Source organism: Perna viridis, chromosome 2, assembly GCF_037379345.1.
Source record: "Perna viridis isolate PV_CMFRI_1.1 ecotype Kerala chromosome 2, ASM3737934v1, whole genome shotgun sequence".
In the NCBI taxonomy this organism is placed as follows: Eukaryota; Metazoa; Mollusca; class Bivalvia; order Mytilida; family Mytilidae; genus Perna; species Perna viridis.
In genome coordinates, this window is record NC_142446.1 from 6,476,250 (window position 1) to 6,503,126 (window position 26,877).

The 26,877-nt window shown below is 35.1% G+C and overlaps 1 protein-coding gene across 3 annotated transcripts in view; it reads right to left on the reverse strand.

Moving 5' to 3' along the window:
- The window catches only part of LOC148623469 (neuroglobin-like), a 45,619-nt gene extending 40,659 nt beyond the window's left edge, over window positions 1-4,960 (reverse strand). For 2 of the 3 annotated variants that reach the window (XM_088565266.1, XM_088565268.1), the window contains exons 1-2: window positions 4,707-4,847; window positions 2,423-2,593 (exon numbers count right to left, since the gene is read on the reverse strand). In XM_088565266.1, coding sequence (XP_088421392.1) covers window positions 2,423-2,577 — 155 coding nt within the window. In that variant the 5' untranslated portion in view covers window positions 2,578-2,593; window positions 4,707-4,847. The other variant, XM_088565267.1, reaches the window with a different exon arrangement.
- Window positions 4,961-26,877: the final 21,917 nt, after the last annotated feature.

The window sequence follows — 26,877 nt, forward strand, 5'->3', positions numbered from 1 at the left end:
TGATCTTTATCTTGCATGTGGTAAATCAATGTATCGAACTGAATTACCGAATTCTGCTCTTTGTCAGATATGTACGATAAACACTCAACTACTTCCAATCACTCTTGTATAAACACAGGATCCTGAGATCTACTTTGTAATAGGCATGTTTTTATAGTGTGGAATGCATGCATTTTCAAACTCGGTTCATCTTCGACATTCTCTAGCCGGATTAATTCTTATTATACATTCGTTTGAAAGCCGGTAATGATTGATTAAATATTTTTTTTTATTTCCCCCAAAAGGTGGAGATTTAAACAAAATGAACAATCAAGTTCGCATATGGTTTGCATTATTATATATTTATACTCTACGTCATGCTGCAGATCTGTGTGGTGTTTACCGCCATAGCGTTGTAGTTCTAGCTTCATACGAGATAAAAATGTGCCTCTTAAATATCATACACGTGTGTTCTACGTCTTGCTTGTATGGGAAGGGGAAATGTTCGGTTAGCATTGAACATTACACAGTTTCCGATTCAGACACAGGGGTTCGTTACAAGACTATATGGGTCATATACATTAGCACCGCTCCGATATCTATGAATATTCATTGCAAGTTGTTTAATCTGGTTCCTAATCTGGTTCTCAGGTCAATATCATAAGCGACCCAAAGGTCACTACAACGTACCTCTTTTAAAAAAATATCATACACATGTCTGTGTGGGGTTTTTTGCTTGTCGTGAAATTACATTAAAAGATGAAATGATCGGTTAGCATTGAATTTACGTAATATTACCAAGTTTTCGATTCAAACACAGGGGCTCGTTACAACTATATATAGGTCATATATATTATCAAGACCCCGATATCTATGTATAGCCATTGCCAGTTGTTTTAATCTGGTTTCGGTAAATTGAAAACATTCGGGTCATCACGGTTACGAAAGAGTGTGCAATCATATCAAGGGAACCAAGATTTTAGCGGAAGTCATCCGATTTCAGAGCATATCACATTCGTGCCATTTCGGATGTTGAAAGTAAGCCAAAATCAGTGACAGAGAACATTTGACGGGTAGCGACTTTAAAGACATCAGTCTTCGATTTTATTAACTCCTCCCAATCGACTCAGATTAGAGTAATTTCTACCTATCTTCTAATCGCAATTCATTCTTAACCACCCAATTAATGTTAGTACATCTGACATGTAGAGCCTTAGTTCACATGGTATATCTTATGAAATCCTGGTTCCAGTAGCGTAACATGGACTTTGTCATTAGTTGTTTCAGATAAGGGTTGGTCGTATCTATTCTTTATCCGCAACTCTGTAAAATAGTAAACTTGCAGGGAATGGAATACTGTAATTTATTCCTTTGTAAACCGTCTATTCTGCACGTTTAATTTTTAAGCCTCTGGTATCTACAAAAACTTATTAAGGATTAAATCAAATTTTTCAGAAGAATATATGTACAATAAAGGGAACAGACAACGTTTGGGATATCCTCTCGGAAGTATATGTGTACTATATAGGAATCAGTTGGTATACCATTTTGGAAGTATATATGTACTATATAGGAATCGGTTGGGATACTCTCTCGGAAGTATATGTGTACTTAATAAGGAATCGATTGGGATACCTTCTCGGAAGTATATGTGTATTATATAGGGAACCGGTTGGTATACCCTTTAGGAAGTATATATGTAAATAATATAGGAAAACGGTCGGCATACCCTCTCGAAAGTATATGTGTACTATACAGGGAATCGGTTGGGATACTCTATCGGAAGTATATGTGTACTGTATGAATCGATTGGGATACCTTCTCGGAAGTATATGTGTACTATATAGGGAACCGGTTTCTATACCCTTTTGAAAGTATATTTGTAAATAATATAGAGAAACGGTTGGTATACCCTTTCGAAAGTATATTTGTAAATAATATAGAGAAACGGTTTGGATACCCTTTCGAAAATATATGTGTACTATAAAGGGAAGACAAGACAATATGGTTGTCATTTTATACATCTATGCGTTGACTACATCCACACGATCTAAATATGTTATTTTATGTTCAAACAATGCTGTTGATCTGTTTAGAATAATTTGAATTGCCAATAAGCCCTCTTACCAACTGTGTATCAAAATACTTGAAACCTTTTGTCTCGGCTTGTGCAGACTACGTAGGACACATTCCGATGTAACGGAGGATATGTTTAGTGAAAAATCTTGTTCCTTATTAAAAATTAAGACAATAACGTGGGTCAAATACTAACGTAAATTTTATTGTTCATGATACTAAATATATAAACATAATTATTCCAAATCAATGAAATAAGGAACAATGTCATTTATATTTGAGGAGTAATTGTATACATGGCTAATGTTACGCCGTTACTCTTTCGTTAGAATCAATATAGAAATGAAAAAAAATATATAAAACAAACCTCATAAAGGTTACGACTCCAACTTTAGCAATATTATCCTTGACGATAGTCCATGACTCTCTTAGGAGTTGTTTCTGGTGTTCACTTATTGGAGGTGTCGACATGTAAGTTTCAAGCTTCGAGTGACGGACACATAGTGACAGATCATTCCCCATTTCATTTCAAGTCATTCTGCAAGCCAATCAATGAAATCAGTAAGTCAGTATAAATTGTACTGTATTGTATATGTATTACATTAAGTTTCACTATTTTACTGACAATATACCTAGACACCCACACGTCTATATTTGGCAGTAATGGCCGATCACAGTTTGTCTATCAATTATCTCAGTCATCTATGAAGAACAACATGTATCTCCCTTAATGTGGTGAAGCAAATAAATGGCATTGTATAGCTACATCAAAACTCAGTGTCATTAGGGTGTCTAATTTGTCTGATTTTTAGCTCACCTGACTGTAGGCCATGTGAGCTATTGTCATCACTTGCCGTCCGTCGTCGTCGTCTGCTTTTGTTCAATGAAATTTAGAATGATTGTTCTTTATGGCGATATGGCCCCCGAATGTTCATTACATAATTTTATGATTTTCGCAAATCTAGAAAATGATTACAGATTATTGATAGACTTGAATTGCAAAAATGATTAGTATAACAATATTTAGTTGTGGTGGGATTATTCAGAAAATACGTTCTTTCTTTTGAGAGTTACGCCTTTTAAAGGTCAATTTTACAGTTTTTGCAAGTTATTATTAAAACTATAGATCTATTTCGCTATCATGATTTATCAACCCGAGAACACGCTATATTCACCAAGCCGTAGGCAATGTGAATAACATATTTTTGAGGATTGACAAATCACAGTAGCGAATTGTTTTTATTACAATAGTCAATATGCTTGTGAGACTGTAGTATTATCGTATTCTATTGTTTTGTTAAAACCACAGGGACTTGAGGTCATGTGTTAGATCCATTAAATGGACAAAAATTGTACAAAAATGCTGTTATAACGATGTCCATGTAGTATAAGGCCATAGATATTAAAGTGTAAAATCTCGATAAATGTAGTAGTTAGATATATTTTGTTGTTTTGTGACTAGATGTTTGTGATATATGTCCTGCAGTGTACGTTTAGTCATGTAATGTATCAAATTATATATCTAGCTATGTATTTTATCTAAGGATTTAGGGGTATTCACAATTTTTAAGAGATTTCATGATTGATATCTGAATCTCCTTCCATTGCTAAGTGACATGCACATGGGTATATAATGATATTCATCGCCAATATCTTCGGATTGGCATAGAATACATTTCCCATTTTCTCGGGAGTGTTATGCCATCCACAAGATTCTATGATTAAAGGTTCTACATCTTCAAGATTCTATGGGTAACTTATGATTAAGGGTTCTACATCTGCAAAAAGTAATATTGTTCTTATCATCCAAAATTCTAAATAGTTTTGAAACTCTAAATTGTCCTTAAAAAGTATATAATTAGAAGTTGTATACCTTTGAAAACTAATGTTGTTTGAAATGGTCTGTAAGTGTTAGCTTTAAGAAATCTACGCTTGTGAATGTACCTGTATTTTCTTTGTATACCTCGCGTCTGTGTGAGTTTTCCCTTTTCCTACATTTTTTAACACAAAATTTTAATTTCATATAGATGGGGGTGTGTTTGATTTTTGTAATGATGTCAGAGCTTCTGGAGCTGTGACATTTTATAAACACGTTTAGCTGAAATTTAGAGAAAAGGCTTGTAACAATCAGTAGTATTTTCACACCAATACTCGGCTGTGTAAAATTCAAATAACGAAACTTAATTTGCAGTAGCTAGATATGTAATCGACAAACTTCATTGCTCGTGGGTCATCCGGTACGTGTTTCTACTAACAAATCACACTCTTACAGACTATTGAAGATAGAACGGTGAAGGCCCAAGTCCGGATCAACAAAAATCCTTAAGTCTATATATATATTTTTAAAATCTTACTTTCAATACATGGTATTTTTTCACTTACTTACGTATCAAAATGTTAATTTAATAAAGATTTCTCATGCAAATTACATTTACTTTTTTCACATGTATTTTTTTTAAAGTGTGGTATTTTTTTAATTTTATTTCGCCATTTTATTACTTATTTCAGTCCGCTGTTTTGAAAATTTGTCATTTTGATGAAGCCATGCATTTTCACCAGCCTAGTGTTATAAATAATATCGCTTTTATAAGAAATGCTATAAACAATTGCAATTTATTTTTTTTATGCCGAGTGTATAAAAAAAGACTTACCGGTGAATGGCTCCAATTGTAAGTGTCCTTATAACTGGCAAAACTAATTCCCGTATTGATTTTCTTGAACGCTTTCAAAGGGAAGTGTGAAGTTATTGTTTAGCGTTAATTAATAAGCAATAGATACAGATAGGAATTATAGTTAGAATTTACCTCTCTACGTATATACTCTAAATAGAAACACCATGTCTTGTAATCTTCAGATAAAGTATAGCTTTCACCATATTGTTAAATTTATAACAATCTGATATTATACAGTACAGTGTAAAATCTGCACCAACTTTCTTGAAACTATCATTTTTTTCTCTTTTGGCAGGATTACATTTCTGTTAAAAGCAAAATGATGCTTTATAATCTGACAGCAACTTCTGAATATACCCATTATAGCTGTCTTACGGTAATATACATAACTTACCATTCAGACATGTATAAAGAAGCTTAAGAGCATGTAGGTATGATGCAAAATAGAACTGTACATTAACCGTATAATTTTATTCTCGTCTTAAAACCAATGTCACGTGACTGTCATATTGTTGTGGCGTAATAACTTATATTTGTTCGAGTCAAGTTAGGATGGTCTTTCATTCTAAAATCTGAGTGCATGGACGTGGATAAAAATTTTCGTTGGTATTTTATGAACCAGATACTGGATATAAAGTATAAATGGAATTAAGTTCACGTAGAATTTGTCCTATTTAGAATTTCTTGTAAATAAACTTAATAACATATCACTACAGACCATATCTTTTATTGGCAAACCATGAGCCCACATGGAGCAAGAGGAGTTGTACAGTAAGAAAAAAAACATCATTGATAGAAATTCATATATACTAATTAAATACACGAACCCTATTCAAACAGTGAAGTCATTCATTACATTTATGCATTAAAACAGTGATTAATTATTTCTATGCGTCAATATTCAATTATTTCGCACACACTGTTAAACATTTCAATTTTAACTAAGACACAGTTGTCTAGTTTAACATGTACATGTACTTTCTTGATGTCCTTCATCAAACCAAAGTTCAGTAATGTAGTTATTTCTTTATATAGGAGTGTCCGGTTTATATACTAGTACTGTAGTATTCTTCCGGTGTATATTAGGTTGGCAGGTTTATATATTGTAGTTTTCTATCGGTGTATGTTAGGTTGGCAGGTTTATATATTGTAGTTTTCTGTCGGTGTATGTTAGGTTGGCAGGTTTACATATTGTAGTTTTCTGTCGGTGTATGCTCGGTTGGCAGGTTTATATATATTGTAGTTACCTTTTGTTTTATGTAAAATTGGAAGGTTTATATATTGTAGTTTTCTGTCGGTTTATGTTATCTTGGAAGGTTTATATATTGTAGTTTTCTGTCGGTTTATGTTATCTTGGCAGGTTTATATATTGTAGTTTTCTGTCGCTGTATGTTTGGTTGGAAGGTTTATATATTATATTTTTTGTCGGTGTATGTTAGGTTGGCAGGTTTATATATTTTAGTTTTTTGTCGGTGTATGTTAGGTTGGCAGATTTGTACATTTTAGTTTTCTGTCGGTGTATGTTAGGTTGGCAGGTTTATATGTTGTAGTTTTCTGTCGGTATATGTTAGGTGGGAAGGTTTATATTTTGTAGTTTTCTTTCGGTGTAAGTTAGGTTGGAAGGTTTATATTTTGTAGTTTTCTGTCGGTTTATGTTATCTTGGCAGGTTTATATATTGTAGTTTTCTGTCGGTGTATGTTTGGTCGGAAGGTTTATATATTATATTTTTTGTCGGTGTATGTTAGGTTGGCAGGTTTATATATTTTAGTTTTTTGTCGGTGTATGTTAGGTTGGCAGACTTGTACATTTTAGTTTTCTGTCGGTGTATGTTAGGTTGGCAGGTTTATATGTTGTAGTTTTCTGTCGGTATATGTTAGGTGGGAAGGTTTATATTTTGTAGTTTTCTGTCGGTGTAAGTTAGGTTGGAAGGTTTATATTTTGTAGTTTTCTGTCGGTGTAAGTTAGGTTGGAAGGTTTATATTTTGTAGTTTTCTGTCGGTATGTGTTAGGTTGGCAGGCTTATATATTGTAGTTTTCTGTCGGTGTATATTAGGAATGTATGTTGATAAATAGTAGTTTCTTTCCTTGTATGTAGGCAGTTTTAAATATTGTAGTTTTTCAATGTATGTAAGGATGGCAGGTTTATTGCTCACCGATCAAAATCGGTGGACAGTATTAGATTCACCATAAATATCATGCACTGTTACCTGTCGCATATCTGATTTTTTTATTCAGCATTTTGTTATATGAGAACCCTGCAATTGGTAACAAGTCAAATCGACACTGGTTAAATCGGCACCTTTACATGATGGTGTATTAATTCGACACAAAGACTAAATTAATTCAGGACCTGGTCATATCTTCACCTTCATAATAAGTTTGTAAATCGGGATCTGGTCAAATCGGTACCTTTATTTTCTCACTTTTAGAAATATTTATTTGTTTTACTTACAAAAATGTATTAAGCTTCACCCAACAGAATAATTTTGGTCGATTGAATGTAAAAACGTGTATACATATATAATTAATTTCTGATAAGGTTTGTGGTAAACTTAAATAGAATAGTGAATCTGAATATTGTTATCACCCACGCATAAAAGCGGGAGGTTTATAGTGATCATGTTGTTCGTTCGCCGTAAGTTTCCAGTTTTAATTAGTAACCCCTCCAAAATTGCAGAATGCACACTTTTTAGCTCATGATGCCATTGTACACCTATTTTTTTCCATATGTATGACTCTTGGAGTTACCGATATGGATTCTATGGTAGGAAGAGGGGGTCACCAAGTAAGTTATGCTAACAGTTTTTGTTATGGTACTGTTATTTACAGTAACTTATTTTCCTTTTATTTGACTACAAGACATTCTAGTAACATGTACTTATTGATTTAATCTTCCTCCATCTAACTCGGTTTTTGGCCATGAAGTTACGATTGTATTCAGCTGTTTTCATTTTATCCTCGACTGATCTTCTTTATGTGTTTCTTGGACGTCCTCCTTTTTCTGTCCATTTTAAGGATTCCACTGAAAACCTGTTATATTTCCTGGGTTCTACCTAAGTTGGTGTCCGATCCTGGTCCACTTTCTTTTCTTTATCTGCACTGGAGGTGGTAGAGGATGTATTTCCAGATATCTTCAGTATTAATGAAGGATTGTCTTTTACTACTGTTGTTCTCCATATGATAGGACAACCTTAAAATTTGAGGTTAAGATCTTTACTTTGGTGTTCACTGTATTGCACTCCGAACATTGTTTTATATTTAAGGCAATTCTTTTTTTACCGATTCTGACTTGGTTATCATTTCAATGCCGCCGATGGTATTGACTTGGCTGCCAAAGTAAATAAATTGGATGACATCTTCTACATCTCCATATTTAAGCTTGATAGAATCAGTCAGTGTCCTCTGGATTCCATTCCTTCTGTTGGTGGTGCTCTCTTTCATGGTCCAATCGATTGCCAATAGGAACAGAAAAGGTGACAACACACAGCCCTGACGAACTTTAGTTCTAACTGGAGACTTTTCTGTTTCGTGTGTGTTACTGTAACAGGCTGTTACAGGTGATAGCTACATATATCTCTGGTATTTCGTAATGATGATTTTCTATCTACACTGCTGAGTTGGACTTTTCATATTACTAACTGATGATTTGATGTTGCATCTCCCCTCTTTTTTACTCTTACGTCTTGTACCATCTTCTGAGTTTTCGATTTATGCAGATATGGTCAATTTAATTCTTAGTTATGTAATCAGGTAATATCCAAATGGTTTTATGAAGTTCTTTGTGTGGTCAAATCGTTCCTCCAATGACCAGTTTGTTCTCAGCACAAAACATCAGCCAGATGGGTTCCATTCTCGTTCATGATTCTAACTCCATATTTTCCCATGATTTCTTCATATACAGTATTACCACATCCCACCTTTTGCATTGAAGTTTCCCATTAGTAGTGTGATCTCCTCTTCTTTATCTAATGATGGTTTGCAGCATGTCAAAAAAATTCTTTTTCTTCTTCTTCTGCATCGTTGGTCGGTACATAACATATGACTACGGTAAGTTTTCTGCTGCAGATCTGTGCCGTGTTTACCGCCATAGCGTCATAGTTCTAGCTTTATACGCGATAAAAATGTACCTCTTAAATATCATACACGTGTGTTCTACGTGTGTTTCTTGTTTTATGGGAAGTTTACATGAAATGATCGGTTAGCATTGAACATTACCCAGTACCCGATTCAGGCACAGGGGCTCGTTACAAGACTATATAGGTCGTATACATTAGCACGACCCCGATATCTATGAATATTCATTGCCCGTTGTTTAATTTGCTTGCTAATCTGATTCCCTGGTCAATATCATAAGCGACCCAAAGATCGCTACAACATACCTCTTTTAAAGCTGCATTAGCTGCTAAATTTGTTCAGTTTTGATTCTACTGAATTTTGCTGATTCAATGAAATAAGTTTGAAGTAATGATACTGAAGCAATTAATGTTGATAATACCTACAGAATATTGTGAAAACAACGTTTTTTATCAGAGTCGATCGATAGGTTTGATCTAATTATTTTTCGTCATTACGTCCGAAGATTGCGGACTGGACATTCATCTGGGTTAAAAATACTTTAACCTTGGTTAAAAAAAATTAACAATAACGAATAAGCAGGTAAGCACGTGTCTTGTTTTCATTTCATTTCATCTATTTCTTGATTAGTTTTCAAATAAATAATGATCATATTTGAGCCGTATTATATCACAATACGTGAATTTCAAAAGGATCCTTGCGTTATATTCGAACTTTTTTTCTTTTAAGGCTCGAGTCCGTCGGTCTTCCTTGTCGTTGAATAACCACTTTCACTTAGCAATCAGGTTGGTTATTAGAGAACGGATCTTTACAGCACATGCTCGGAGAAAGGTCACCAGAAGTCACATGCATACGAACTTGTCTAGGTCGATATAGACCAATTTCATCTATTTAAAGCATTTTATTTGTGGATATCAAATGAAATTGTACAAGAAAAGCTAATGCAGCTCTAAAATATATCATACACATGATTATGTGCGGTTTTTTGTTTTTTTTGGTTTTTTTTTAGTTTACATTGAAAGATGAAATGATTGGTTAGCTTTGAATTTATGTAATATTAATCAGTTTCGATTCAAACACAGGGCTCGTAACAAATGACTATGTAGGTCATATACATTATCAGGATCTGTATATAGCCATTGACAATTGTTTAATCTGGTTCTGGTAACCAGTTGTTTTGATTGAAAACCTCCGGGTCATCACGGTTAAGAAAGAATAATCATATCAAGGGAACCAAGATTCTAGCAGAAGTCACCCGATTTGAGAGCATATTACATTTGTGCAATTTCGAATGTTGAAAGTATGCCAAAATCAGTGGCAGAGAAGATTTGACGATTAGCGACTTTGAAGACTTCAGTCTTTGATTATCACTGTGACCTGAATATACGATAGTCTCGTTTGCATTTAATCTTATCTGGCCAGCTTCATTCCATCCAGCTTCGCAAAGTCCTAGGACTTGTAAATTGCAGTCCCTCATTCGTAATATTCGCGCTTCTTTTTCCCTCGTACAAAGTACGCAGGTTTAATGTTCCGTCCAGACAGGTTCCCGTGTCGACAGGTGTAGCTCCAATGGGCTTGGTTCCTTGACGTTGATTACCTCTTATTTCTGTTTTCTTTGTCTATGTTTCTGTAAAAAACAAACTTTCTGTCTGGATTTACTTCCTTAGCATTTGACTAACCAAGGAAGTGGAGAAATTTTACCCATAGCTGGAGAAAGGTTAGTGAGAGTCAGGGTATGGCTACGCGTCGGTGGCGCGTACGCAGCACCTCTAGGATCCTTGGCTTCGAGACCCCTCTAATTTTGCCTTTGTTAGATTCCAGGTAACGTGTATTTCCACGTGAGGCATTGAAGGATTTTTGTGGTGTGGAAGCTTTGCACTGGGTAAGATTTACACACTCTAGCCCCAACACTGACTCTCCATTACACTTTCATTTAGGCTAGCCAGCGATAGCCATAGATCTACAATTTTGACCCTCGCCACACTGGATGAATTTCACTACCCTGTGGTGTAACACCACCAACACGCATGCTTGGACATACATCATAAAATAATTTCCAGTAAGTAGTTTAGTGTTTAATGTTAACCATTTGATGCAAGATATAATAGAAGGTGCACAACGGCATCATGTGATGAAGAACTTCTGAAAAGCTTGATCGAATTCCATTCATTTGTTTAAGAGGAGCTGCCTTCTTGATCGACCAATGATAAAGTCCATTTTTCAGCAACGAAAAACATAAAAGTTATTCAGATGAACACAAATGAAACAACGAAACAGGACGACAAATAGCATTATTACATTATTTTATCAGCGGTTATAGAGAATTTGCAGATTGGAAGTGCCTTTTGCGGTCGTATCAGGAAATCCCAAAATTCATTCAGATGTTAAAAAAAAGGAGATACATAATTGCACAAAAAACGTTCATAACCAAAACTATGAGGTACAATACTCAGCAACTCTAATGGGCCTTACACTTCTGAATACTATCAAGTATGTGAATGTACAACATAAGTAACTAGTGTGAGAGCCAAACAATGCGAACTGTGTTCCATGAACTATCTTAAGTTGTGAATATCCTTAAATCCTTCAATTGTATTCAATATATGATTTAGTAAATTTAATGCCTAAATGCTCATAGAAACACAAACACCCAATCTGGTTGTAAAACAAATCATGCACTTCAAAACAATTTAACGAAAATAGCAAGCAATCTTTTTTTTTTTTTTTTTTTTTTTTTGGATAGCTTATATACTTATATAATAGTATTGTAATTGTCTTTCGGTATATAATAGGGTGTCAGGTTTATATATTGTATTTTTGGTTAATTTTACGGTGGCAAGTTTATATATTGTAGATAGTTTCGATGTGTACTAGTATTTGTTCGTGTATTTACTTTTCAATGAACCGAAAATTACAACTGAAACTATAAATAAAAAAAAATTCAGCTAGTAATTCCACCTTACGTAATTGAATCCTTCTTTTTAAAAAATGTGAACATTAATTAATTTCTACAGTACCTCAAAAGATTATTTTTTCTTGACGTCACAATAATACATCATTTTTTGGCGTAAATAATTACATTAATCTTCTAAACATCCGGATGGTGAAGATATCTTTATTGTTTCTTCTTAGTTTATGACAGTATAATTCAGCTTACAATAAAGCAGAAGGTTTAAATTGATTGATATTGCATTTCTATTTTCAGTGATGTTTCGGATCAAGTTATAACTACCTCACATATTGAGTAATTCATGATATACTAGAAAGATTATGGACTGCACAAAAAGGGCATATTCTAAAACAAAGATAGGCCTATTATCCTGGTGTGGTCTCACTTATTGAATTGGTCTAGAAATTCGATAGCATAGATTGTCTTAAAAACGAATTATGCGGAGATCAGTGAGACTCTTACGTAACTAAGAAATTTATAAATCTGCTCGCAGCAACTATCATTATGAAGTCAGAAAAGAGAAGCAATCAGTTCTCAGTCAAAAGGTACTTGATTCAAAAGGCTACTCCAAAAAGCTATATAAGCCTGTGAAAAACCGGTAATAAGGCTTAAAGCCTCCCATGAAAAACCTTACCGGTAATAAGGCTTAAAGCCTCCCGATGAAACCATACTCGCCGATAAATTTGCGGATTTCTTCATGAACGAGATTAAAACAATCAGGGATTTTCTGAAACACTGATCATTATAAATAAACCATTGGTCAAAGATGTTCCGGCGTTTACATCATTTTAAACTCTTTCAATAAAAAGATCATAAACCAGCTGCAATGTAAATCTTGTGAACTTGACGTTTTTCTTATTAATGTATTAGAATCGTTCCATTACGAACTGTTGCCTGTAGTTAGAAAACTTGTCAATCTGTCTTTTAGTCAGAGCGTCTTCCCAGCCAGATGGAAACTGACAGTAGTTAGGCCTCCGCTGAAGATTACTGGTCTGGAATTAACATTCTCCAACTATCTACCAGTGGGTAACCTGTTTTCCTTGTCAGATTTGATTGAAAAATCTGCCCTTTATAGACTCAATGAACATGTATAGGATTGCGATCTCCTTCCTACAAACCAATCAGCTTATCGTCAATTCCATTCGTGCGAATCGGCCCCTTTTTAGGCTTGTTAATGATATACTCGACGGAATGGAGCATCAAAAAGTCACCGAAATAATCGGTCTAGACTTAAGTGTTGCGTACGATACTGTTGATCATAGTATTTTGATAAAAGTTCTTGAATGCCTGTATGATGATTGAGGATCTACATTAGAATGAGTGGTTTCCTATTTGATACCGCACAGTTGTAGAGTGAGCGTTAACTCTATTGTCATCAGAACGACAAGTTGATTGCAGTGTACCCCAGGGACGTTGCTCATGGCTCTACTTGGCTTATGTGGGAACTCTATTTGATACCGCACAGTTGTAGAGTGAGCGTTAACTCTATTGTCATCAGAACGACAACTTGATTGCAGTGTACCCCAGGGAAGTTGCTCATGGCTCTACTTGGCTTATGTGGGAACTCTATTTGATACCGCACAGTTGTAGAGTGAGCGTTAACTCTATTGTCATCAGAACGACAACTTGATTGCAGTGTACCCCAGGGAAGTTGTTCATGGCTCTACTTGGCTTATGTGGGAACTCTATTTGATACCGCACAGTTGTAGAGTGAGCGTTAACTCTATTGTCATCAGAACGACAACTTGATTGCAGTGTACCCCAGGGAAGTTGCTCATGGCTCTACTTGGCTTATGTGGGAACTCTATTTGATACCGCACAGTTGTAGAGTGAGCGTTAACTCTATTGTCATCAGAACGACAACTTGATTGCAGTGTACCCCAGGGAAGTTGTTCATGGCTCTACTTGGCTTATGTGGGAACTCTATTCCTCAATCTATTACTGTGGATTTGGCGACAATCACACCACCAACAAACGTTTCTCACATGCAAATGAGACCAGTTTTATTCAAGACCCACAGAACTATGATGTTGGATGAAAGATATGAATAAGATATCTTGGTGCTATTCTGGACGATACTCTCAATTTAAAAGACTATATTAAAACGAAATATAAAAGAGCACTGTTAAACTCTTTCAAAATTAAGAGAATAATTAAGAATATATTTGCCGAAAAGGGGCACCGAAACTCTTGACTGATCTTTGGTAATACCACATTTAGACTCTTATATTGTTATTGCTTATGGGATAAACTGATTTATCAAAACTACAACGTATTCAAAATATGTGTGCTAAGCTTGTGTTAAACCGTTCTAAGTATGCTGTTCTAAGTAGGCATTATTTGATCTACACTGGCTTCCGATTAAAGCCCGAATAACTTTTAAAATGTTAACATATTTGTATAACTGTTCTGTAGGTAACGCGCCATCATATTTAATTAATTTGTTAAATCCTAAAGTGTCGAAACGTACATTAAGGTCGTCAAAGTTATCTGTTGGTTGTTATGCAGTACCTTTTGACATAAATAAAACATTTTCGGATAGCAAGTTTAAGCATAATAGGTCCAAAATAGTGGAATGAATTACCTGCAAATCTACGACATTGTGAATATTTTTAAACGTCATTTGACGTCATTTTTCCTCGTTTGTCTACCCCGGACTTGACTGAACTTTTTATGAGCAACTCGGCGGGTGTTTTTAGAAAAGCAGAAGACGCTTACCCTATCGGTGCACCTGGTCCATGCTCCCAGTTTTTAGTGGAGTTCGAGTTGCTCATTTGCTTTTGTTACTTTGTATGTATGATTTTAGTTACTTTCTGTTCTTTGTTGTGTGTGTCTGTTTTCCATGTCTGCTCTTTGTCCCTGGATTACATTCTTTTGATTACCGCTATAATCTTGGTTCCCTTGATTACTCTTTGAAAACACTGTATTTTGAAGATTTTTATGCTCTGTTTTAAGATGTGTAGATGTGTATTATGTTGCACATGTGCTGTATTGTAGTCATTCATTTCGTATAGTTAGTTTGTATTTTTATTAATTTCTTATATAAACCGCAGTTGAATATGTGTTATATATGTAGAAATATGCGTTTAATCAAGTTCTCAAGTTTCAAGTTTCAAGCCTGAACTTTTGTTTCATTTGAATCTTGTTTTGCAGCAATATTGACCGTATCCATCTTAAAATTTCTACAATATCGTTATAGTCAGTTTGCAAAAATTATAATATGTTATGACGTATACACAAGAATTCGAATGGATTGTGTTGACGTGGTATAACTTGTTGTTATCTCTAATATATATTTCTCGGCTTTTTATTTTCTTTGATAAATGTATGTTGTAACGTAACTTAATTGCCAATACTTCAACTCTCAATGTGCGGATTTTAGGATGATAATTCATTCAAGGGAGATCAAACTAATATAAGCTTACAAAATGTAGTTATTCTTATGATGTACAAAAAAGCAAAGAAAAAAACTTGTTTTAATTCAAAATAGTCTTTGTATCAAACAACTTGACATAGTAAGTCATTTTATCAGACAATTTAACCCAGTAAGTGATGTTATCTTGTAGTTTGAACTTATAATTAAATAATTGAAGGTTGCAACTATTGATTTAAAAAAATGACCAGCTTATGTCTGCTGTGATGTTCTTAACCTTCCTTCTGTTATTAAAACTTTAGGAAATATGCAATGTGCTGTCAGAAATTTAGAAGGCGTCTATAAAATAATTCCTTTCTGACAGGAATGCTTAAATGTCATGATAGTATTGCATTAAATACAGTTGTAAAAATGAATTATTTTCATGAAAACACGGTCTACGTATACCTGTGTTGTAGTAAATAGCCAGCTAATTGACTAGTATAAAGAATTAATTCTATAGCCAATTGTGTCACCGAGCGGTCCAGGGTACGATCCTCGGTGGCAGATTCATGAGTCAAAGACTGTTTTTGATTGAAAATATCCCTGGCACAAATACCCCAAATGGGGCCTTGAATTACACTTATACTCAATAAAATGTGAGATTGTAAGCTCCATCGGTTACGTTGCCATAGTTAAGCATCAAAGCTGTGTCGTGATGTAAAAGAAATACATTCTATAAAACACATTATTTCATATTAAATCCGATGGATTTATCAACTGCCCTCAATGTTATTCGTAAAGGATACAATTTTTCAAATTATTGCCTAAGTCATTTATTTTTAGTAATGCACTACCTCAAATCTTGCCTATTGGTACTTGACATTACTACTCCAAATCTAGTCCACTGGAATTGTAATGGCCGACGCTTTCAAATGCTGGTAGCTTTGACGTTCATTTCTCTCGTTTAAAAGTGTGACGAGGGTGATGTGTCTCCCAACTGTTTAGGGTTCGACCTCTTGGATCTTCTGAAGCATTTCATTGAAAAGTAAAATGATAAATTAGAATAATGATTGATTGTTGATGTTTAACGCCAAATAGCAATATTTCAGCTATATCCGGGCAATGAACAGGAAATGGGTGATAAAATGAACATAAAATGATGATGAAATGAAAAATGGGGTAAGAGACGAGAATAATAGCTAGCGTCGACGAATTCTGATAGCCATTGGAAATAGGGAGAGGGAGTAGGGTCGGGAAATTTAGCCTCATGTGGAAGAGCGCAAAGGTTCCTACTCCCGTCGAAAACTAGGACAGGATGATCAAATCGGTTCTCATGCTGCATATGGATACATACATCATAACGATCCGCGAGTTTATGATGATAACCATGAGACTTTTGTAGTGATGGTTTTTATCTTGTAGCAACATAACCATTTTCCAGAAGCCTAATTGTAAAAAGTCTAGCACGATACAAAAAGTTAGTGTGGTTTTGGAAAGCTCTAGAATAACGTATGAGTTGTATTATGAAAACTCAAGACATGAGTTTTCCTTTTGCATCAATCTCTAAGAGTATGCCAATATATGACTGTAGTGTCCTTTCGGGTGGATGCAATGTATAAAATTCCCGAAACCAAGATTGTTTAACGATAATACGTCATCGATTTAACGGAAACTGAGATCAAAGGACCTGGCTAAACGATGTTCCTTCTTTTTGGATACAATCAGCTATTTAGTCAAGACACATAGAAGTGGAGGGTGGAAATGGTGTCATCCTCTTTGTCCTGTAAACTACAGGTAAAATATCCTGGGAAAATAGCCTGGGAAGGTAGTTGTTGCCCGCTGCTGTTTTCTACTAATTTCAACATTTGACTGAGCCTTAACCATTTAGACTTTGATGAATTTCCATATATATTCCGTATGCACTTATTAATAGTAATAAAAAAACAATTATATTATTAACACTCAGTCAAATAAAATCGCATAAAATAAAAGATCAACACCCATCCTATATAGACTTAAGATATATACTATATACATTCAAAACAGTTCATTTATACCAACAATATAAAATATATTACATATATACAGTCTTCTTTGTGCATTGGACATTATGATCACGTGATGCAAAGGATATTCCACGTACACGAAGCCTTGATTCTATTTTTTAAATATATTGACGTTATGTTTCAATTTATATATATATATTGACGCTATACTTCTAAATTAAGATGCGGATATAAACCGTTCCGTTCCGTAATTACTTGCAGTCAATCCAGGTGGAAGCGCCGAAGACGAAATTGATGAATAAGTAAAGATTATAAATTTAGATAAAATATTTTATTTTAACACTAAAACATAAAATTTGAAAAATAGAAAGTAGTTTTAACTTTGATTGAAAATAGAAAATAGTGTAATATATGATTACAATTGTATTTAGAAGTAGATTAAACGATAAAAGAGACAAAATACTAGTATTGAAATATAAATATTTTGAAAGTTATAGGTATAAAAAAAAATTAAACAAAAAAAACTCCAACAAATCCATACTATTAAACCCATTTCCACTGGCATAAAGTGAAGTGAGTGTGCCACTGTTACACGTCATAAAGTGAAGTGAGTGTGCCACTGTTACACGTCATAAAGTGAAGTGAGTGTGCCACTGTTACAAGTCATAAAACATTGAATTTGCACTCTATTCCCATGTTATCAAAATTTTCAATAAATTGGCGAGCCAAGACAAGACACAAGTCATATCGTAAACCGTTATACAAAGGACAGATCGCGTTGTAAGTCCAGGATCTCTACACATAGCAGTGTTAGAGGTATGTTTCCCAACCGCAAGAATGTGTTTTGCAGCTTTAATCTGTACGTACAATTGTTGATTTCCCTGTGAGAAATGTATCCCCAAACGCCACTGCCATAGAATAAATGGGATTTTGGAGTTAGTGGTTTACTTTCCACGTGATGACACCAGCCGTTATAAATTTACCGAAAAGTGCCCCAAGAGCGCTGCTAAGCTGGTTAAGAAAGTTCTTTCTCAGCTTTTCTAGATTTGAAAACTCGTCGAACCGAAGTCCTAAACACTTGTAACAATCTATTCATATTCTAAATTCTGATTTCTGAATTCAAACTTTAAGTCTGGCCGTGTTATCGAGGATTCCTAAATGAACTACTTTGGTTTTTGACTGATTGACTTGGGGTGTCCAGTTCTCGTAGCATGATGTTACTTCATTTAACATTCGTTGTGGTCTTTGTTCGTGAGACGCAACCACGACTGTGTAATCGTCAATCCTGATACCCAAGTCCTAGCGGTTGATTCGTTCCGGTAGGTGATTAATATAAATCGCAAAAAGACTGGCAACATTAGGCAAACTTGTTCAACACCAGAATCTTTGTTAATCCATGGCGCAAATCGGTCTTAACTTTGACAGACCATACAAGGTATCATATTGCTTTCAAGAACTTTTTATGTCTGTGGAGTTAAGATATTTTTTTCTTTTATTTATGACAGTTTGCAACGTATGTATATGTATCTTCGCTCGAAAACCGTTCTGTTCTTCGCACAGAATTTTAATTGCTTCTACCCACGCATTCAAACGAGAATTTATTACATTATATTTTACTAGGTGCAGAAATTTAAGTTGCAATAGTTCATAGGATTTGTCCAGTCGTCTTATTCTACCTTAAATATTGGATTGATGATCCCAGTTCTCGAATTTTATCCATTACATATAAAAAACAAAAGATCAACTGCAGTCTGATTCTTTAGAACTTCAGCGGGGATATCATTGATACAAGCAGCTTTACAAAATTTTGCACGTTCGGCAGCATTAATTTCTTTTCGTGGTGATTCAATGTCGTCTGTCGGTGGTTGGTCATGTTCGTTTCTGTTAAAAATTCCAAACTTCGATTTCCACCGTTCCAACAGTAATCAAGGGAACCACGATTCTATTAGAAATCAAACAAATGTAATTCAGGGACAAAGACCAGACGTGGAAAACACACAAACACAACAAAGGACTTAAAATAACCAAAATAGTACGTACAAAGCAACAAAAGAAAATGAGCAACTCGGACTCCACTAAAAACTGGGAGCAAGAGGCCATGTGCACCGGTAGAGTAAGCGCCCTCTGCTTTTCTAAAAACACCCGCCGACCTGCTCATACAAAAACAAGTCCGGGGTAGACAGAAGAGGAAAAGAAAACTATCAAACGTTGAGCAAATTGGTTCTCACGGTGCAGATGAATACACTGTAACGGTCCACGTGTTAATGATGACGACCATAAAACTTTTGTAGTGATGATTTCAATCTTGTAGCAACATAACCATATTCCAGAAACATAATTGTAAGAAGCCTAACGTGGTACAAAAAGTCTGCGTAGTTTAAGGGAGTTCTGGCATAACGTATGAGTTGTGATACGAAAATTTCATGCGCAGGTGCTGTAGGGGTTTTTGCCACAAATGGAAGGAAAGTTGAATACGGAATGAAACGTCATCGCGTTTGTCGTATAGTTTGGTCAATAGTTATCCTTTGACATCGATCTCTAAGTATAGGTCAATATTTGAGGCTGACTCACAGTGTCTGTTTTGTCTCTTATCTCAAGTTCTTTGGGGTAGATACGATGTATAAAATCCCCAAAACTAGAATTGTTTAACGATAATACGTCATCTATATAGCGGAAACTGAGATCAAAGAATCTGGCTAAACGATGTTCCTTCCTTTGGATGAGATCAGCTATACAGTCAGCCTCATAAGAGTGAATGAATTATAGGTCATCGAGTAGAGGACCATAATTTGTTCCCATTGTAATGCAGACCGTTTTTTTGAAAAACGCGTCCACCACACTGGACAAATATGTTGTCGATAAAAAATCCAAGCATTTTGAAGACATCTTCGGTATATTTGGAAGATGATTTGCAATCTTTTTTTTTCAAAGTAAGATAATAATATTGGATTGAGGGTTTCCAGAATATCTATCAATTTTTTTATCATTCACATTAAATTAATACCACTACGGGAGTAACAAGTGTCTTGGTGGGACTGGAGACTTTCTTTTTTTTTCTTTTACAGCTGTGAGTATAGAAGTTTTTACAGAAAGCGGTTTGGTGGAGCATTTTTCAGATCCGGTTAAGTAGCGTTGTTTATATGAACTATTGTGGAGTTAAAATCATCGTCTTTGGTAGAGAGACCGAAAGAGGATAGTACAGATTTATGGTTTCCCACTATCTCTTCTTTCGCGGGTGTGGTCTTAGTGTAGGTTTTATTACTGCAATTATTTGCTACATCTGTTTCTGCTAATAAACATTGGATGATATGCGTTTTGCAGATAAAAACAATCTTGTTTTGGGCTTTGTCTGCTAGTACGACAACATATTTGTCAAGTATACTGTATAGTAGACACACTTTTTTGCTACATCAGGGTTTTTGAAAACTGATGTAGCATTGACATTCATTGACCTACTTAAAACTTTGATACGTTTCAAAATTAAAGACCTCACAACCTTTACCCACTCTGATAGTAAATCAATGTCTTCTTGTTCTCGTTTTATCTATTTCTTGCTTAGTCATCCACGGTATCCATAAGAATTTTATAGTTATTATTCCAGTTTATGGAGCTTGGTTCATATACTTTGGACCTTTATAAAGAACCTTACGGAGAGATTCGTATTTTTATAATGTTTTTGAAATCTCCCGTTATGACGTGACCGGAAGTACCATATTTGAATGGAGAGTTTTTGCAAGTACATTTAGGTAGTTTAGCCTTGAGGTCCTGCAATAGCCTTTTATAATTGAAAATTTTGGAAGCAAGGATGGGTGAAGCATAGGAATATGAAATAATCGGTATTGATTGGTCTTTGAAATTCGGGGTGAATTTTGTTTGTGACGTTTTTGTGATGGAGGATGTTAGCCAAATTAATTGCATCTATACCTTTGTTGACAAACAGAAGTGGAAGAAATGATCGTTTTTCTTCATCTTGACCTTTAACACAAACTGATTTAAAGAGTCTATGGAAACCAATATCTAAAATGATGGTCACAAATTTGTATAATGATGAAGTAGGTTCAGAAACAGGAGTGTCAAGGCTTGTTTTGTAAAGGGAGTGTAGTAAAACAATATTTCTATTTTTTGAAATTTTGACCATATATCTCATTATTTCTATGTCATAATATTTATAACTTTAGGTATATATATATATATATATATATATATATATATATATATATATATATATATAAGGGTCTGAAAAATTCCCAACGATGTTAGAACTGTGGAATTTGCGAAGCAAATGTTTGGTCGTTCCCTCCGCTGTGACATCTATGGCAACACCGCCTGCACTAAGTCCAGCGCCCTAGACCACTAGGCCAGCTAGGCTATAAAAATATAACTTTCGCTGACCGGGTCATTCCTCCTCGTAGGATTAATCTGGGGGTGTAACTTAGTAAAATGAACTGTCCCGTACTACCATACATCGTGAACTAAGTTACAGCCCTAGATTAATCCTACGAGGAGGAATGACCCGGCCAGCGAAAGCTATATTTTCAGTAACATCAGAGCAACAACTGAACGTGTAAAATTGGAATATTCTAATATGCAGGTTTCCGAGGGACTATAGTAAGATGTGTATTTAACAAATCTAGTATCTATCTTTAAAACGCACACCACACGAAATATTAGATGATATAATACTAATATATATATATCAGAAAGAGTAATCAAGGGAACGAGGTTATAGCGGTAATCAAAAGAATGTAATCCAGGGACAAAGACCAAAAATGGAAAACAGACATACACAACAAAGAACATAAAGTAACTAAAATCATAAATACCAAATAACAAAAGCAAATGAGCAACTCGGACACAGAAAAAAAGGAAAGTTGGCAATTCTGAATGAAAAGTCATCACGTTTGTCGTAAAGTTTGGTCAATAGTTTTCCATTACCATCGATTTCTAAGTGTAAGTCAAGATATGAGGCTGACCTCACAGTGTCTGTAGTATCCTTTATCTCAAGTTATTTGGGGTAAATGCGATGTATCAAATCCCCGAAATTAGGATTGTTTAAAGATACTACGTCATCTATATATATATCGGAAACTGAGATTAAAGGATCTAGCCAAACGATATTCTTTCTTTCGGATCAGATCAGCTGTAAAGTCAGCCTCATAAGAGTAAAGAAATAGGTCAGCAAGTATAGAAGCACAATTTGTTCCCATTGGAATGCCGTTCGTTTGTTGCAAAACACGTCCACCACACTGGACAAATATGTTGTCGATTAAAAATTCCAGCATTTTGTATATTTGGAAGATGATATGGAATTATTTCTTACAAAGTATGAGGAATCTCTACCAAGAACTATATAATTGTGTCTAGGTGTACCATCTTTTTTGGGAAAAAAAACAACGACGAATAATGTTTTTAAGTCGAGATTTTAACTGAGTATGGGGAATAGAAGTATACAGTGTTGAAAAATGCTATTATAATCAGATAATAGTCTTGAACTGATTGTCTCCAAAAGAGTTCCACATTGAATACCACTATGGGAGTAACAAGTGTTGTGGTAGGACTGCAGACCCTCTTTGATAGTTGTGAGTATAAAAGTTAAAAGTTTTGAAAGAGGTTTGGTAGTACATTTTGCAGATCCAGCTATGAAACGTTGTTTGTATGGATTCTTGTGGAGTTTAGGAATCCAGTACATAGACGGTAAATCACAATCATCGTCCTTGGTAGAGGGACCAAAAGAGTATAGCACATATTTATGGTTTTCCACAATCTTTTCTTTGGAGAGTGTGGTAGCAGTATAGGTCTTATCACTGCTATTGTTTTCTACGTCTACCTCTGATAATAAACATTGGATGTAAAATGTTTTGCAGACAAAAACAATGTTGTTTTGGGCTTTGTCTGCTGGTACGCCAACATATTTGTCTTGTATAGTAGACACTGTTTTTGCTACATCGGGGTCTTTGAGAACTGGTGTAGCCTCGGCACTCATTGACCTACTTAAAACTTTCATTCGTTTCAAAATTAAAGACCTCACGGCCTCTAACCGCCCAGACAGAGAATCAATGTATTCTTGTTCTCGTTTTATCCATTTTCTTGCATAGTCTTCTTTCATGTATATAAAATATACATCTATATAAATACTCAACTTTTTTAAAAGATATTTTCAGAATGTAAACCTAAGTAACCCCTCCGTAGAATAGTCTTAACCGCTTCCAATTGAGATGGGCAGGGGTACCGCGGGGTCCCAACTTTTCATTTGATAGAAAAAATGTTGACTAAGTGTTGGATGTATAACATTGAAAACTTGTCAACTACTCTTAAAGGTAAATTATTCGTATTGAAATCATGTTCATTTAAGGTATTGAAACGCGATTATAAAAAATATAGAAGTCACCTTTTTATACCCCTTTTACTCTTGCATTAGCTCTCTTCCGAATATTACTTTACAGCATAGGGTGAGGGTACTGCAGGGGTATATACATTTCATCCATATCTTAAATTGCTACTGTGGTAATTATAAAAAGTTTCACTTACTTTCCAAAGTACAGACATGATTTTTTAGGCAAAAGCTGTCGACTAAGGTATTGAAAACAAAACTTCGCCATTAAAATAATCTCTCTTCCGAACACTGCCTTACGACATAGAGAGAGAGGGTACCGCAAAGGGGTAGGGAGAGTAACATTTCATCCATATTTAAAAAAAAAAGTTGCTACTGTGATAATTATATGAAAATGCTTCGCTTACTTAAGTACATAAATGATTTTCATGAACAAATAATAGCCAAGGACGTAAAGGAATCGGTCATTCTGATATATATCACATTCCGATAATATTGATTTATTGTGACATGCATCATTAATTTGATCCTCTATCCTACATGATAACACCTAAATGAACTGTCCCGTACTACCATACATCGTGTACTAAGTTACAGCCCTAGATTAATTCTACGAGGAGGAATGACCCAGCCAGCGAAAGCTATATTTTTATTTAGCCTAGCTGGTCGAGTGGTCTAGAGCACTGGACTTAGTGCAGGAGGTGTTGCCACAGATGTCACAGTGGTACGAGTTCGAGTCCCGAGGAGGGAACGACCAAATAATTTGCTTTGCAAATTTGACAGTTCTAACATCGTTGGGAATTTGTTAGACCCTTTTATGCATATATTATCTTCCCTGGAGCGACCAAATTTGCATCGCAAATTTACAACCTCGCATCGATTCTGGAGTTGGGATGTAGTTTAGACTTGATTACATATATGTATACATCCTTGTATTAACATACTATGATGATCCTCGCCGTGCATGCTACGTATCTACATAGTAATGTACTAGCAAGTAAGATGATAGAGTTGCCTCCCCCCATTAGACTTCTTATGTGTATTATATACTTGGTGTGGCTGTATTTGTATACTGTTACAGATCGTTTATTGTCTTACTCGATACCATCAGAGGTTGTCCTATTCAGTTACATCATGTGCTAATGTTTGCGCTCTAGATTTACTAACGAGGAAGTATCACTCAGTTAACGAAAGCTAGTTAGTTTTATTTTGGAGAATAACTCCTTTTAATTTGGTGGAAAACATTATTTACAAATTCGTGGTACAGCTATAGGAACAAAATTCGCGCCCACTTAAGCAACACTAGTAATGGGATTCCTTGAACAAAAACTGTACCAACAAGTGGAAAACGAATTCGGACTGGAGTTTGCTAATGAAATAGAAACGTAATGGAAGCGGTTTTTGGATGACTGCTTTATAATCTGGAATAAATCTATTGAAAACTTAGATAACTTAACGGACATCCTGAACAATTTGCACAATAATATCAAATTCACAAGAGAATTGAGTGCAGAAAAATTGCCGTTCCTAGACGTTTTAGTACTGAAAAACAATGGAGGTATTTCAACCGACATTTTTTACAAGAGTACAGACATGCATCAATATTTAAGTTTCAAATCGTGTTATCCATCCCACACGAGGACAAACATCCCGTACTGTCTCGCGCGTAAAATATGTACTGTGATAAGCGAGGAAAACACTATAAATGAACGCTTAAAGGAATTAGAAATATTCTTTCTTAAACAGAAATATCCCGAACAATTAATTAAACATGGAATCGAACGCTCAAAGGGAATTCCAAGAAACGAACTTCTAACAGTCAACGCTAGAAATGAACCAGACAATTCCGTAATACTCTTTTTAATAACCCACAACCCATGTAATGCGAATATTTTAATGTAAATAGCAAGAGCAAACTTACCAATCATAGCACAAAGCGAATCGCTAAAAGTCCATATCAACAAAGAAAAAATAATACAAAGCAAACGTCAACCGAAAAACCTTAAACGAATACTTACAAGTGCCGTTTCGACCCTGCCGAAAAACGCTTCACTGTATTGAAATGCAAAGACAAACGTTGCAACACTTGCGACTACATACACGAAGGATATTCGATCACTACAAGGGATGGAACCACTATTTACGCAAACGAGGACATGAACTGTAAAACTGCAAATTTAATTTATTGCACAAAATGTAGCAAATGTGAAGAAATATATATTAGTCAAACAGGAGACAGGGTCATTGATCGATATCCAAATTACAGATTTTGTCCCGTCAGTGAGCATTTAGATAAACGCAGCGATGGACGATTTAAAATGTTTCCATTTTACAAACTGTGAGACAATGATAGAGTTTACGTGAAACCAAAGAAATGATGTTTATTCGTAAATTTAAATCGAAGTTGAATGGACGTTAACATTTTTCATGTCCTCTTATTTCTTTCTTTTATTTTAACATTTTTGACGTTAATATTTAACTCCCCTTATACTATTATAACGTCACTATATGTATAACGTTACCATTAACTACGTTGTCGTTATGTAATGTCACCTGAAGATTGGCAGCAGCCATGAAAGCGCTAGTGATGTGAATACATAAATATATCGTGAAAATCTGATCGTGTTGGATTTTTATTGACGGATTGGTCTAGAACCACGTTGACGTACTCCCAAACAGTTAGAGTGGGGAAACGCTCTCGGACCCACGTGGGGTCTGGGAGTAGGCCAGAGCGTCAACAGAGCAGCCCAGCTGCTAGTAGAACATACTCTGACTGAGTTCTTCGGTCGGGTATCCCGAAGGCTGGGCTCCGCTACCTCCAACTACTAACAGACATTTACTAACAGAATCCCCGTTCGGGGCGGTCGTGCGAGATCAGAAAGGATAGTCAAGACCTTAAAAAAAAACGCCAATCATCATGGTCTAGAGCGTTGGATTTAGTGCAGTCGGTGTTGCCATAGATGTCAGAGAAATGAAGGGGTTCTAATCCCTCTGAGGGAGCGATCAAATCAAAAGTCGACCATCTGTTGAAAACACGTCCACCACACTGGTTGTTGTCGATATTTTGATATTATCTTCGGTATAATTGGAAGATGATTGTGAATGTTTTTTACAAGGTGTGACGAATCTTTACCAAATACTACCCATTTGTATTTATGTGTACTGTCTTTTTTAGAGTGACAACGATGTTTTATGCTTTACAATCGTCTTTCAACTGAGTATGGGGAATTTGAAAAATTACAGATTTTGATGTTATTACATACCGATAGTATACGCTGAGACAAGATTGTTGTCGAACTCCATTGATTCGTAAACATTGTCTTTTCATGATCGCTCTGTTATTTTTTTCATTAAAATATGTTTAAACTGGATACCTTCAAACTTTTGATGGTCAACCCCTATGACATTGTAATAGTTTTAAAAAGTGCGACAA